We start from the raw sequence: 15400 nt of genomic DNA on the forward strand, positions 1-15400 counted from the left end.
ACAGCAAACATTCAGCAAGGGCTCCTCAGGATGGGCTTCCCATGTGAAAGGGAACAAAAAGTTCTTAACAGGAACAAAAACCTGCCCTGATTGCTGTCCCCTCAGCCTGGCTGTGCTCAGAACTGGTTTTCTCTCCAAACTGCACCAAGAACTGGTTTTCTCTCCAAACTGCTCTCAAGGCAGAAGCAGGACACAGAGCTGAAGATGCTGCCTCTCCCCAGCCATTACACAGCACACACTGTGTGTGCATGGCCTGGTGTGAACTCATCCCTGACTCATCCCAGCCCAGCTCAGGGGTGCAGGAACTGAAGCATGAGAAGATGATCAGCAGCAGCCTGGGGTTAAAGCATCTCCTTGATCCAAGGGCAAACTCCAGCTCTGCACCCCCAGCTGCAAACAGAGCAGAACCCTTGTGGAGGTACCACCAAAAACCCTCCTGGGAAGGCAACATGGTGAGGGACCTGAGCCAGGGGCACTGCCAGCAGAGCAGGGCTGGCTCCAGGAGATCTGCAGCAGGGCTGGATCCAGGAGATCTGCAGCCAGGGATCTGCAGCATGGATGGCCCCAGGGAGCTGCAGCATGGATGGCCCCAGGGATCTGCAGCAGGAATGGACCCAGGGATCTGCAGCAATGATGGACCCAGGGATCTGCAGCAGGGCTGGTTCCAGGGGATCTGCAGCCAGGGATCTACAGCCAGGGATGGCTCCAGGGATCTGCAGCCAGGGATGGCTCCAGGGATCTGCAGCAGGGCTGGATCCAGGGATCTGCAGCAGGGCTGGATCCAGGGACCTGCAGCCAGGGATGGACCCAGGGATCTGCAGCAGGGATGGACCCAGGGATCTGCAGCAGGGCTGGATCCAGGGATCTACAGCCAGGGATGGCCCCAGGGATCTGCAGCATGGATGGCCCCAGGGATCTACAGCCAGGGATCTGCAGCCAGGGATGGCCCCAGAGATGGCCCCAGGGATCTGCAGCATGGATGGCTCCAGGGATCTACAGCCAAGGATCTGCAGCCAGGGATGGCTCCAGGGATCTACAGCCAAGGATCTGCAGCAGGGATGGCCCCAGGGAGCTGCAGCAGGGATGGCCCCAGGAGCTGCAATGCAGCACCAGCTCCAGCAGTGCCAGCACCAGGAGCTGCCTGTGCTCCCTCTGACACTGCACAGCCATCTGCAGCACCTGCTCCTGACCAAACCCACTGCTGGTGTGTGAGCACCACTGCAGGAAATAAACAGCTCCCAGGGGCACAGGAACAGCCTGAATCACATCCAGCCTGCTGAGGCAGCACAGCCCAGGGCACTGCTCCCTGCATGCTGCCACAAATGCCAGCAGAGAAGGTTCTGGAAGCAAAAGGAGCACAGCTGGCTGCAGGGCTGGCAGCTGGGGCCCTGCAGGACAGCCATTCTGGAGGAAATTAAAGTTTTTATAATGCATGAGGGACAATCAATGCTCAGTTCAGGTATTTTTGTAACTCAATTAAGTTGAAAAAAAGATCAACCTGGGGGAAACCATACTTTGAAAAGACCAGGAGACTTTTCTGCCCAAGCAGACACTTTTGCCTGCTTCTGACTCAAAAAGTTCTGCTGGTTTAGGGGGTGCTTTTGTTTGGTTTTTGGCATTTTGTCCTACAGCTGGGCTCATGAAATCACAGCTCAGTTCATCCCTCCAGAGCCATGAGAGGTGCCAGGGCAGCAGAGCTGGCTGCCAGCACAGACAGGCAGGTCCTGAACACAGCCCTGCACTGCAGCTCAGCACTGCTGAGTTCTCCACCCTTAGCAGGTATTTTATATAAAGGTGGACAAATCATTCAGTATCTCCTTTATCATATCATTCAATATCTCCTTTATCATATCATTCAGTATCTCCTTTATCATATCATTCAGTATCTCCTTTATCATATCATTCAATATCTCCTTTATCATATCATTCAGTATCTCCTTTATCATACCATTCAATATCTGCTTTATCATATCATTCAGTATCTCCTTTATCATATCATTCAATATCTCCTTTATCATATCATTCAGTATCTCCTTTATCATATCATTCAGTATCTCCTTTATCATATCATTCAATATCTCCTTTATCATGTCATTCAGTATTTCCTTTATCATATCATTCAATATCTCCTTTATCATATCATTCAATATCTCCTTTATCATATCATTCAGTATCTCCTTTATCATATCATTCAGTATCTCCTTTATCATATCATTCAGTATCTCCTTTATCATATCATTCAATATCTCCTTTATCATATCATTCAATATCTCCTTTATCATGTCATTCAGTATCTCCTTTATCATTCAATATCTCCTTTATCATATCATTCCATATCTCCTTTATCATATCATTCTATCTCCTTTATCATATCATTCAGTATCTCCTTGAACATTTTTCCCATTTTTCAAGCCCAAGCCCTTGTGCTGCACGTGATATTCCCTTTTAGCTGAAATGAATGGCTGCTGTCTACAACCTACCTACTAAAATCTGTCAGAGCTCTGAGTATGTGAATTGGCTTCTTGGAATCCAAAACCCTTCTGTGTGGGCAGAGCTGAACAATGCAGGTGTTTTCCACCTACCAGAAGTAAACCCCAGAGTTTGGCTCCATCACCACCCCAAAACTGCAATTAAAGAATCCAGCTTGTGGTGCCCACACTCTGGCTGCTTCTCCTTTCTGTTCTTGTGCATGAAAACCCCAAGAACAAGAGTTCTCCTGGCTCTGCTCAGCACTCCCATGTGATGTGAAAGTGAGAAGATGCCCCAAGTAACACAATAAAATGATAAAAACATATTTGAAATAGTTCCAAGATTCTCACTATGTAACAGGAACAACAGCAAAACGAAAACAAGCAAAAATTATCACAAGAAGTACTTCATTAAAATAATTATTCTATTAGTTAAGCAGATGCAGTTCCCAAGAAGGAAATACTTTAGAGAAACAGTCACCCTTTTCCAGTATCTGCCATTTCCAGAAAGAGCCACACTGAAAGTTCTGTGTGTCTCTAAAGACACTCAAGTTTTGTTAATCAAACTGCTGTGTTCACCTTTCCAAACCTGAAATGTCATTCCCCCTCCACACAAATTGTGAAAACAATTCCTTTTTGGTTAAGAGCTGAAAGAGCAGCAGTGCACACTTACTGCCCAGACTGGAAGTCCTTCTCATTCACCACAGCACAGTTGGTTAAGGACAGCTCATCAGTGGGACATCTCGCTGCTTGCATAGGCTGCAAGAGAGGAGTAAATATCAATAAAATTAATTGGAGAAAATAGCAAATCAAATTCTATTTTTCCTTTGCCAAGCCTCAAGACTTCTGCAAAAGCACAAAACAGATCTCCTGAGTCCTGGCACACTCTCAGAGCCCACTGGTATCAACAAGCTCCTCTCCCAGGTTGCTCCAAACATTTCCACATGTCACAGGTGTTTGTATCCCAAAGCTCTGCATTTTGGGACTATTATGTACTTGGTATTTTAAACCCTAGCTACACAAATACTTTAAAATTAGCTGGGAGAAAGCCTGCAAGGCAAACCCTGTTAACTTGCAGGTGAACCCTGGCACTGCAGTGTGGAAGGTGTTTCTTGCACAGGGCACTGGGATTTTCTGGAAGCTGCTAAGGAAAAGCAGCCTGGAGCCAGAGCAGCTCCCTACAACCCTGTGGGGCTGGGCTGGGTCACAGAGCCCATGTGGGGAGGAAGGGAGGGATAAAGATGGGACTTTTCCCTGAGCATAACTCAGAAACTGGGATTTCAGCATGTTCATTCTGCATAAACCCCTTCACCCTGTGCAGTGAGAGTCCACAGGAAGGTTTGACCTCAGCCAGCTGCTATCCAACCCCACAATCCTTTTGCATCACTTCTCAAAGGAAATATCACATGTGAATATTTTCCACTCTACAGGAAACATCCCAGATCTGTAACACATTGGAGAAAATTAGGTAAAATAGTTAAAGCCAACCTATCACTATGAAAAAATTACTGCAACAAACTTCGTGGGGGAGTCCTCCCCTTCTTTTTATTCTCTAATGTCAGAGGACCAATCCTTTTTCAGGAGTATCTGCTCATTTTTGTTCTTTCCACTGTTAATCATCAATCAGCAATTAAAAACTGAAATAAGTTTTTAATTTGCCATTTTTAATTTTGCCTGCCCAAGCTGCCCATCCCCATCACGGGGCAGGATGGAGCATGGGGGGAGCACAGAGAGGGACCTCAGCCCCATCCTACACCCTCACCCTCCCTGCTCCTGCAGAATTGTATCACAAAACAAGGGCTGAACGATGAAAATGGTGATCAAAATGCCTCCAGAAGGGGAAAACAGGATGGAAAAGGCAGGATTTCTGTCCTTAGCTATGGACTGAAGACATTTCATTTGGGGAAAAGCTGAACTTGCTCCCCAAGGTGTCCCTTGTACCTCTGTCAGATACAAATTTGCAGGCAGTGCAACAGAAACCATCTGACAGCCTCAACCTATTGCTAAAAGTAATTCAGGAGGGATTTTCTCTTAAACCTCCCTTAAATCCCAGCAGCAAGCACAGGAAATGCACTGATCCCAGCACACACATCTAAATCATTTCCAGGAGTTACTGCCCTGCTCTGCCTTCCTCCCCCAGCTCCCCTGGGACAAGAATCAGAGAAATTCCCCCCCAGCCTGCTCTAAAGTTCAGATCAACTCTCATCCCTCAATGTGATTTGTCTCAAGTACTTGCTATTTAGAAAAGGACCAACTCATTACTTTTACTAAATAATGCTCAATTGCCCTTGACATATGTGACAGCCAGAAAAGATTCCATTTTCAGGCCTGAAGCAGATTTATCTATCTGAATGCTGAGTGTAATAAAAGACTCAAATGTTCTTGTAATAAAATATATGACATCAGTGGATTTATGAGATACACAGCCTGTGTGCTGAGGCCTCTTGGCTTGGGGCTCTTCACAGCAAACATTCACCATTTTATCACCTCTGCTCCCATCTGCAGGGCACAGTTTTGTGAAGGACATGCCCTGATAAAAGGCATTACAGGGGATATTTCTGGAGAAAAGTGGACACGGAGCTCCTGGATTAAATCTTTTTACAGCATGAGTCCTCGAGTGCATTTTTAATCCTCAGTGACAAACTGCACCCAGCCAAGCTGCTGCTCCTGTCTGCACTGGGAACAGAGTCACAGAATCACAGAGTCACAGAAACACAGAATTACAGAATCCCAGAACCACTGAATCACAGAATCCCAAAATCACAGAATGCCAGAATCCCAGAACCACTGAATCACAGAATCCCAAAATCACAGAATGCCAGAATCACAGAACCACTGAATCACAGAACGCCAGAATCACAGAATCCCAGAATCACAGAAACACAGAATCACAGAATCCCAAAATCACAGAAACACAGAATCCCAAAATCACAGAAACACAGAATCCCAAAATCACAGAAACACAGAATGACAGAATGCCAGAATCACAGAATCCCAGAATCCCAGAGTCACAGAATAATGAGGTTGGAAGAGACCTCTAAGATCATCAAGTCCAACCCATGCCCTCACACCTCACCCAGACTTTAGCACCCAGTGCCATGTCCAGGCTTTTTTTAAACACATCCAGAGATGCTGATTCCACCACCTCCCTAGGAAGAGCATTCCAGTACTTTATTATTCTTCCAGTGAAAAATTTCTTCCTAATATCCAACCTGTCCCTTCCCTGCTGTAGCTGGAGGCTGTGTGCTCTGGTTCTGTCAGAGACCAACCCCAGCTGGCTGCAGGTTCCCTTCAGGAAGGTGTGGAGAGCAATGAGGGCACCCCTGAGCCTCCTCTGCTCCAGGTATTGTTCTGGTTTATGCCAAGAGGGGACCCCAAGGACAGCACAGTCCTGAGGAGGTGACTGCACCTGCCAAAGCATTCCCAGCATCCAGCATCAGCCAGGCAGCACCTGCTGTTAGACCCAGGCCTGTTCCAGCATCCCTTCTGATTGCCAAGAGGAAAACAAGACCACATGATGCACTGATAAATCTCACTCTGAGAGACAAACATGCAGAACCTCACCTCTGGGTTTGTGAGAAAGCAGGAATGTTGCCTCAAAACCCAGGAGGCTTAATGACACTGGCATATTTTATTTTTACAAAGAAAAATTGCCCTGAAGAACAAACAGCTACATAATAGAAACAATCACCACAACATCTGATCTTTCAGAGATTTTTTTTTTCCAAAGCTGCAAGGACTCATTTTCCTCCACAGAAAATACAAAACTCACATGTTCACAAAATCACAGAATAGCTGGGGTTGGAAGGGCCCTCTGGGGATCATCCAGTCCAAACCCCTGCTAAAGCCCAGAAAGTGGTGCTGCAATTGGGATATTTTCACATATACATAAACCACACCTCTCATGTTCTGTCAATTCACCTCTTGTGAATCATGGAGGCTGATGGCAGAGCAAGCCAAGGAAAAACTTGTTTCTCCCCACAGAGATAAAGTGGTGGCAATGACTGAAGAGCACTGCTGACATCTGGTACTGAGAAGAGCTGAAACATTAAGTGCTAAGGCAAAGATGCTCCTCATCCAAGACAACTGAACTCATTTCATTTCCTAATGCTGAGCAAGAGATTATGAAACAGCCTCTAAAGCTGGGCAGGTTTGGTTCTGTGCCCTGTTCTCACATGGTTTGTACAAGACAAATATTGTTCAAGAACTGCATGTTCAAAAATCTTCTTTGTGTAAAACAGACACAGATACACATCCCATGTACATGCAGGTGCACAGAGATGGAATTCCTGAATTTCTGGCACTCGGGTGCTGGCAGAGCAGTGTTAGAAACGTGACAACTCTGGGTACCAGACATTTCCATTTCCCCAGCAGAGCTGCATTGAGATGGGGATCCCTACTCCAAAAAGCACCCAAGCTTTCCTGTAACAGCTGGTGGGCACCAAAATCTCTCTGAGGCCAAAGCCTCATCACCCAAAGAGGGCAGAGAGGGGCAATGCACCTGCAGAGGTGCAATTCCTGGTGGGCAATGCAGTCCACACTCCCCAGAGCCCCAGCAGAGGTTCCTCTGTGGGTGGAACCACGGCTGACTCCAAACCAAAGTCACCACCACGGGTCTGCCAATAGAATGAAGTTTGAATACTGACAGGGAGAATTAGGATGTCAAAGGAGCACTGAAGACAAACAGGGAACTGACATGATGAATCACAGCTCCTCCACATTCTCCAGGAGTACGCTCCTGACAGCAAACACAAAGCTCTGCCTGCATCTCCAGACACCAGAGGTGGACATTACCCCTGGGGACACAGGGGACAGCAGCAGGTCCAGCAGGAGGAGGAGGAGCTGCAGAGCTGGCTCAGCACAGGGAAGCCAAGGACACAACACAGCACAACAGCTCAGCACTGCAGGACACACCAAATGGCCATAAAACAGCAACAGCAGCAGCAGCAGCAGAGCTCTGGGCTGCCAGGTGAGAGTGGGGGCCTGACCTGCAGGGGAAGCTCTGTGACAGGGAGAAAGAGTGAAGGAAAAACCCAGACTCCTCTAAAGAACAATTCTGTAACATTCATAAAAGGAATGACAATGTGCTGTCACCATCTGGGACACAAGCTGTCCTAAATGCTGTGGTGTCACACACACATTTTATCAAAAATCCTTTCCTTAGGATTTTTCCTCCTGAGAAGCTGAGAGGCCTCAGGAACAAAATGTAACCAATGGTTATCTGCTGCTGTGGAATGCAACAGGTGCAGCTGGGATTGGGCTCATGTGGTTGTTTCTAATTAATGGCCAATCACAGCCCAGCTGGCTCGGACTCTCTGTCCCAGACAGAAGCCTTTGTTATCATTCCTTCTTTTTCTATTCCTAGCCAGCCTTCTGATGAAATCCTTTCTTCTATTCTTTTAGTATAGTTTTAATGTAATATTTATCATAAAATAATAAATCAGCCTTCTGAAACATGGAGTCAGATCCTCATCTCTTCCCTCATCCTCAGACCCCTGCAATCACTGTCACACTGTGGTTCTAAATAATTTTAAAAATTAACTAAAGAAGTTTAGTAGCTTGAAGAGGGTTTTTCTGGACATGTCAAAAAGACACTGAACAAAGCTTCCATTTTTCTGCAGCCACAAGAGGAAATCAACCTACAAGGAACCTTCTGGAGCAGCAGGCCTGGCCAGACAGGCCCTTCCAGACGTCCTGGCTGTGCCAGGATAAGCTGCTGTCCCTGGAACACACAGCCCTGCTCAGGCCTGGCCATTCCACCTGCTCCCCATGACCTCTATTTGTTTGCTGGAAGCTTTTATTCTCCTCAGGAAGGAGCTGCATTCATTCTCTCTCGACAACAAACTCAGAAATACCAATTTTCTTCTCCTACTAAAGAGGACTGCATTGGGAAGCTCAAATCTCAGAAGTAATATTCCCATTTTTGACAAAGGCAGGGAACACTGAGTGAGCTGCCACCAAGGCAGCCTCAGCCCAGCATCCAGAGCCGCCTGGGTGAGATGGATCCCTCCTTCCCACACCCCCGGAGCCACTCCCACGCTCTGAATCACCGCCTGCGATCGTGCTGCAGCACAGAAACCCAAACAGCTCCGAGGAGCAGAGAGGGAAGAGCTCCCTCAGCACCTCCTGCATCAGCCAGGGCTGGAAATGAAACAGGGGGTCACTGTCACATCTTCTGAAAAACCCCCTTGCCCAGGATTTCTCTCCTAGGGAGCTGAGAAGCCTCAGAGAAAAGGAAAACAATATTATCTCATTTTTTCTGCTGGGTTTTGCTGCTTTGGAGATTGTTTATCCAACAGGTGAATTGTTTCACTGGTTTCATGTGAATTGTTTTTACTCATTGGCCAATCAGGGGCCAAGCTGAGTCAGACTCTGGGAGAGAATCACGAGTTTTTCATTATTATCTTTTGGCCTTCTGTCTGTATCCTTTCTCTGTTCTTTAGTATAGTTTTAGTATAGCATTCTTTAATATAGTATAGTAATATAAAATAATAAATGAGCCTTCTGAGAACATGGAGTCAGATTCATCATTCATTCCTCCCTTCCTCAGGGGTCTCAGAAAATACAACCCAGGGATGTTCCCCTGCATTGCCTGCCCCTGGCAGTGGGAACATCCCTGCCTGCTCAGAGCTCTCCCCCAGCACAGACAGCAGCAGACACAGGAAAGTTTCAGCTTTCATATTTTCCAAATTCTGCATTAGTATACAACTCTGAACTTCATATAAAGTGTTAGCAAGTTCACAGTTTACTTGGACAAAACAATCTTTTTCTAGCCCAAGAAGGCCCAAAAAGTCCAAACAACAGTGAATTGAGGAGAGCAAACTGGGAGAATGGGTCTGAATAACCTGAAGCTGTAACTGGACAATTAACCCCAATATGGAAATGGACCAAAACTTATAAAAGGATGAAAACTCCTAACTCTGAGCCCATCTTGGGTGGCTCTTGCACTGCCCAAGGTATCCTTTGATATAATGGATATATATCATTTGATATATATACACTTTGATATAATAACCCCTACTTCTAATAAATCCCTACTTTATTCCTTGGACACAGCCCAGCCTGTGCTGCAGGGGCCTCTCAAGGCACAGCCAGACCCTGGGCCCTCTCTGTCCCACACCCAGCACAATGCCCAGTTCCTGTCTCTGCGAGCAGCCCTGCACTCTCTGGGTCTCAAGGGGAAATTCCTGCCTGTCCTGGCACTCCAGAGCCACTTGATCAGGGCAGAAGGGCCTCTCCCACAATTAAAGGATCCTGGGTTTTACTGCTGCTTCCCTTTGTTTGCAGAGTTGAACTCAGGTCTGCAGGGCAGCTCTGTCACTCCAGTGTTGTTTACCTGCAGTTGTTACCAGGTGCTCACAGCTTTGAGAACCCAGCTCTGCTGTTGCCAGTATTTGCCAACATCACAAGAAAGACAATTGACAGTCCCAAGAACAGAGTTCCAAGAGCTTGCCTGATACAAAAGAGCAGGAGAAATAAGAGTGCTACAGGAGAGCTTCTCCAAGCAGATCATCTACAGAATTACAGATTGCTCTGCCCAGAGATGCCCTTCTCCAGATCAGTTTTTCACAGTATGATCAGTGATTTTAGGAAATGCACCTGCACCTCAGCTGCTGTGCCACAGCACAGGGAGCTGCTCTCTGCCAGCTCAGCAGGAACAGCAGCTCCACCTTCCTATTAAGCAATAGTGACCCAGGATATGTGCATTTTAATTAACACATCCATTTTTTGAGTGGTTGTTGCTTCACATTCCTTCCTCAAGCCAGGATGATCAACAATTTAATTACAGGGAATTGTTGCTTGTTGTGTTGCATCTAAACATCTTTAAAAAATGCCAAGGGAATGAACCTGCACCCCACCAGAGTAAGCTGAGGTGCTGGGATGCAGGTCACAGGGTTTTGCCACATGAACAGTGAGGACACCTCATGGGTGCAAATTTCATCCCATTTAAATTTAGACAAGTTACCTGTCACAGACAACTTTTATGCAAAATCCTTACTTTAGGATTTTTCCTCCTGAGAAGCTGAGAGGCCTCAGGAACAAAATGCAAACATTGATTTTCTGCTGCTGTGGAATGTAACAAGTAGATCTTTGATTAAGCCATGTTGAATGTTTCTAATTAATGACCAATCACAGCCCAGCTGGCTCGGACAGAGAGCCAAGCCACAAACCTTTGTTATCATTCTTTGCTATTCTATTCTTAGCCAACCTTCGGATGAAATCCTTTCTTCTATTCTTTTAGTATAGTTTTAATGTAATATATATAATAAAATAATAAATCAGCCTTGTGAAACATGGAGTCAGATCCTCATCTCTTCCCTCATCCTCAGACCCCTGTGAACATGGTCACAGTTACCCAATGACAACAGTGAAAATGTGAGAATCTGTTAATATTAAAAATATCCCCCTTGAAATTTGCCCTGTGAAACCCAGGATGCTGCTGTCCCTGGCACTGAACTCTCCAGCACTGAGGTCCCAAACACCACCCAGCCACCAGCAGCTTCAGATGCAGCAGCTTGCAAGTCTTGCTCTATTTTTTCCAGAAAAAAGCACATGACACAACTCCAGGGCACCAATTACTCCCGATTTTTTGACAGAAGCTCATTGCTTTCTTGCACCCCAGGAGAGCAGAGAAAGGTGTTCTGTCTTTTCATCCTTCAAACCTTGGGCCTCCCTGAGGGCAGGATGTGCCTGCACAAGGAGGAGCAGAGCAGCAGGGCCTGGGGAGCTGCACGCCCAGCCTTGGTTTCTGAGCAGAGCAGCACAATCAGCTGGCTCAGACACAGCTCCAGGGCACTGCAACTGAAGCTCTTCCATTAATTTTAGCAACTGGGCTTCTTGTTTGCTTTTTTCTGTTCACAGAACCTTCTCCAATACAGCTCTCCAATTCCTGGGGGTCTGAAAACCTTCTGGAGATGGTCAACATGGGAGTTTCATCACAAAGCTCTGGTCTCTGCCAGAGAAAACCTCCCTGATGTGAGACAGCATCCTGAACACATCGTGCAGAGCCCCCAGGCTGAACCTCAGCACTGCACTGCAGCCCCCAGGATCCCTGTGCCACTGCCCAGGGCTGTCACTGCACCAGCCCTCAGCCCCTCCTGCACTTGGGAGGGCACCTGAACACTTCCACCAGCCTGGATCAAAAAAAGAAAGATCCCTCCATGACATGGGGACTGACATTTCAGTTGTTTTCATGTAAAAGAAAAGATCACTCCATGGCATGGGGACTGACATTTCAGTTGTTTTCATGTAAAGAAAAAAAGATCCCTCCATGACATGGGGACCAACATTTCAGTTGTTTTCATGTAAAGAAAAAGATCACTCCATGACCAACATTTTAATTGTTTTCATGTAAAAAAAAAGATCACTCCATGACCAACATTTTAATTGTTTTCATGTAAAAAAAAAAAATCACTCCATGACCAACATTTCAGTTGTTTTCATGTAAAAGAAAAGATCACTCCATGACATGAGGACCAACATTTCAGTTGTTTTCATGTAAAAAAAAGATCACTCCATGACATGGGGACCAACATTTCAGTTGTTTTCATGTAAAGAAAAAGATCCCTCCATGACCAACATTTTAATTGTTTTCATGTAAAAAAAAAGATCACTCCATGACCAACATTTCAGTTGTTTTCATGTAAAAAAAAAAAGATCACTCCATGACACAAGGACCAACATTTCAGTTGTTTTCATGTAAAAGAAAAGATCACTCCATGACCAACATTTCAGTTGTTTTCATGTAAAAAAAAAGATCCCTCCATGACATGGGGACTGACATTTCAGTTGTTTTCATGTAAAGAAAAAGATCACTCCATGACCAACATTTCAGTTGTTTTCATGTAAAAAAAAAAGATCACTCCATGACATGAGGACCAACATTTCAGTTGTTTTCATGTAAAAAAAAAAAAGATCACTCCATGACCCAAGGACCAACATTTTAGTTGTTAAAAAAATGAATAAATGGTAATTTCATTGTACTGAAACTTTGTCCTGCCTGGTGGGTAATTCAGTGCCACTACTTTCTAGCAAGTGCTTTTCTGTGGACTCAAGCAGATCTGCTTTGATGGCAGAACTTCTTCCAAATTCAGTCAGGGTTTATCCTGAGCCTGAATGAGCTCTGTGGTCTGAGGCACAGGACCCAGAACAGGAGAGGAAAACAGAAGGTCTTGCTGTGCTCTGGTGGAAAATAAAATTAAAAGCAATACTTACAAAGTCCACACTTGAAATGATCCTCAAAAAGCTTCTCTGACTTTTTAAAAAGACTTTTTCCTACTACAAAATTATTAGCTAAGTTTATTTATTCTGGCAGGTCCACATAATAGGTGGGACACAGCAGCACCCCAAAAACTGGAGATGGAGAGGCAGCACTGCCTTCTCCCTCTGGCAGTGACTTTTTAAGCACAAGCTTAGGACACACTGCTGCTGCAACCCTGAGCCAACAACAAAGGAATCAAAGATGACAGGGCCAGATATGCCCACAAACATTCACATGGTCTTCAGAATTGTATTCTAAATCATTTTAGAGTTTTTAACAAATGATGTGGTTTTATTTGAAACAATTCAGCAAGGCAGAAGTCCTGAAAGGAGGCCACAAGCTGATTTGTGGTGATTTCACAAGACGCTTACGAGGATGCAGAAGTGATTACTGAAACAAAGATTCACAAAGAGTCTTCTCCCATTTCCCTGAAACACTGCTAAAAACCCAATTTCTTCATATTACATGCTAGGAAAGACTAAAAAAACACCAAGTGACGATAGCAGGAACAGAAGCAGGCTGCAAGAAGGAGCTAAGTTGATTCATAAACCTTCCTTGAGTTGCCTGACAACCCCTGCATCTCTGAAGGCTGCTTCCATATGTTATCAGAAATCACCTTCCAGCTCTAACCCATCAACACAAAGCCCAGCCCCCATTATTCCAAAGTCCCTACCCCAAACCAGCCCACCTAAAACCACACTGTCTGCATTTTAAGTATTTTTAAATAATACAAGCAAATAATAAGCCAAATGTTATTAATTGTCTAGTCTGTTTCAGCATTATATATATAATATATAATATATTATATTTTATATTTTATATATATTATATTATATATTACATCTATTATATTATATATAATATATAATATATTATATATTATATATTATTATATATTATATATAATATAATATATTAATATAATATTATATATAATACATTAAACATGCTATATAATATATATTATATACATAATATATATTTTATATATAATACATAATATATAGTTTAGATATATTATATAATAAGTATAAATAAATATTTATTTATAAATATATAATATTATAATAATATCATAAATTATTATATAATTAATTGCATTAATTATATAAATTATATAATAATTAAAATATATAAATATTGATATAATTTAATTATATAAATTATATAAATATGGTAGATTATTATACATTGTAATAAATATATTATATAAATATAGTGTAGATATATCTATATATACTACATTAAATGTTAGGAATTGTTCCCTGTGAGGGTGGGCAGGGTTCCCAGAGCAGCTGTGGCTGCCTCTGGATCCCTGGGAGTGTCCAAGGCCAGGTTGGAGCAGCCTGGGACAGTGGAAGGTGTCCCTGCCATGGCAGGAGTGGCACTGGGTGGGAAGGCAGCCCCAAACATCAGAGGAACAAGAATGGGAGTTTTACACCAGGGACACCCCCTACAACACCATTATTTCTAACCATGAACTGTTACATGAGTTCAGCTATTCCAGATCTCATATTCCTTAGAGAAAAGCACACCAGTGTCTGCTGAGGGATGCACAAGAGCACCCTGCACACCCAGGGGGTGTGAGCAGCAGCACTGCCCCAGCCCAGGCCCGTGGGGCTCTCCAGGCTGTGCTGGATCCACTCACTGGGACAAGGCACAGAAACCACCTGGCCTTTCCAGATCCCTTTGGGAACTAATCCCTGATCTAGTTCAAATCAATTAGGTACAGACAGCCCCAGAGAACTTCCAGGGGTTTACTTGGTCCAAGAGTCCATAACCAGCTACAGAGAGCAGATTCCACCATTCCCTCTCCTGCAGATGCCTCAGTGCTCTCTCTGTGTGCCTAATGATCCCCATGCAGAGATACAGAATAAATTATTACAGAAACAGCCATTATTTCTAATCACCATAAACTGTTTTTCCTGTAAACTTCAATCACTCTAATCACCATCTCTTCCTTGCCATGGAGAGCCCCAGTGCAATTAGGGGAGCACACCTGAAACAGCAGCACACAATTAATCAGATTTGGCTTATCATTCACCTGAATTATTCAAAATGTTTCAATATTTTGTCTCTCTGGTACATCAGGACAACCATTCACTTCTCCCTGTGAGAATATACTGCACAAATCAAATCACACCAGTCCAGCACAAGAGATTCAGCTCTAAATGGCATTGCAGAACAGATTTGCAGGGCAGGAGGAGTCACTGAAGCTCCTCTTCCCACCTTGCAGGTTGAAGCACCTGTTAAAAAGGCTGGCAACAGAACAGCACCTGTGTTCCAGCACAGCTCACCTGCTGTGCCTGGAGCTCTCACACACCCCCACCCTCCCACCAAGTGTTCTGTGTTTACCCAGCCACAGCTCTGGGTCCCAGCCCAGGGTGCTGCTGCCTGCTCCCCCTGCTCCCAGCCTCCCCAGCACTGCAGCTCCTTGGGAAGCATTTGAAGGATCAGACCCAGCTTGGAGAGGGAGATGGAACACTCAGCTCAAGGATTCTCTCTGCAGCATTAAACAACCTGGTGATTCTGCAACAACTGCATCTGTAGGCAAATCATGAAAACACTGAATACTGAGGAGCTTCCTGATAACCCAAGGAGAGCATCACTCATCCAAGTGCCAGATTAGGAGGCAGCTAAACATCAATCTTTCCTTTAAATTCACATCAAT

At 44.7% G+C, this 15400-nt stretch overlaps 1 protein-coding gene across 2 annotated transcripts in view; it reads right to left on the reverse strand.

The window, feature by feature from the left end:
• The window catches only part of NSF (N-ethylmaleimide sensitive factor, vesicle fusing ATPase), an 84197-nt gene that overhangs the window by 66374 nt on the left and 2423 nt on the right, over positions 1-15400 (reverse strand). For both annotated transcript variants that reach the window (XM_071450689.1, XM_071450690.1), the window contains exon 2: positions 3142-3227. In XM_071450689.1, the coding sequence (XP_071306790.1) occupies positions 3142-3227 (86 nt within the window). The remainder of the gene's footprint in view (positions 1-3141; positions 3228-15400) is intronic.

This window comes from Agelaius tricolor, unplaced genomic scaffold (assembly GCF_023055355.1).
Source record: "Agelaius tricolor isolate 1412-34295 unplaced genomic scaffold, bAgeTri1.0.p SCAF_31, whole genome shotgun sequence".
In the NCBI taxonomy this organism is placed as follows: Eukaryota; Metazoa; Chordata; class Aves; order Passeriformes; family Icteridae; genus Agelaius; species Agelaius tricolor.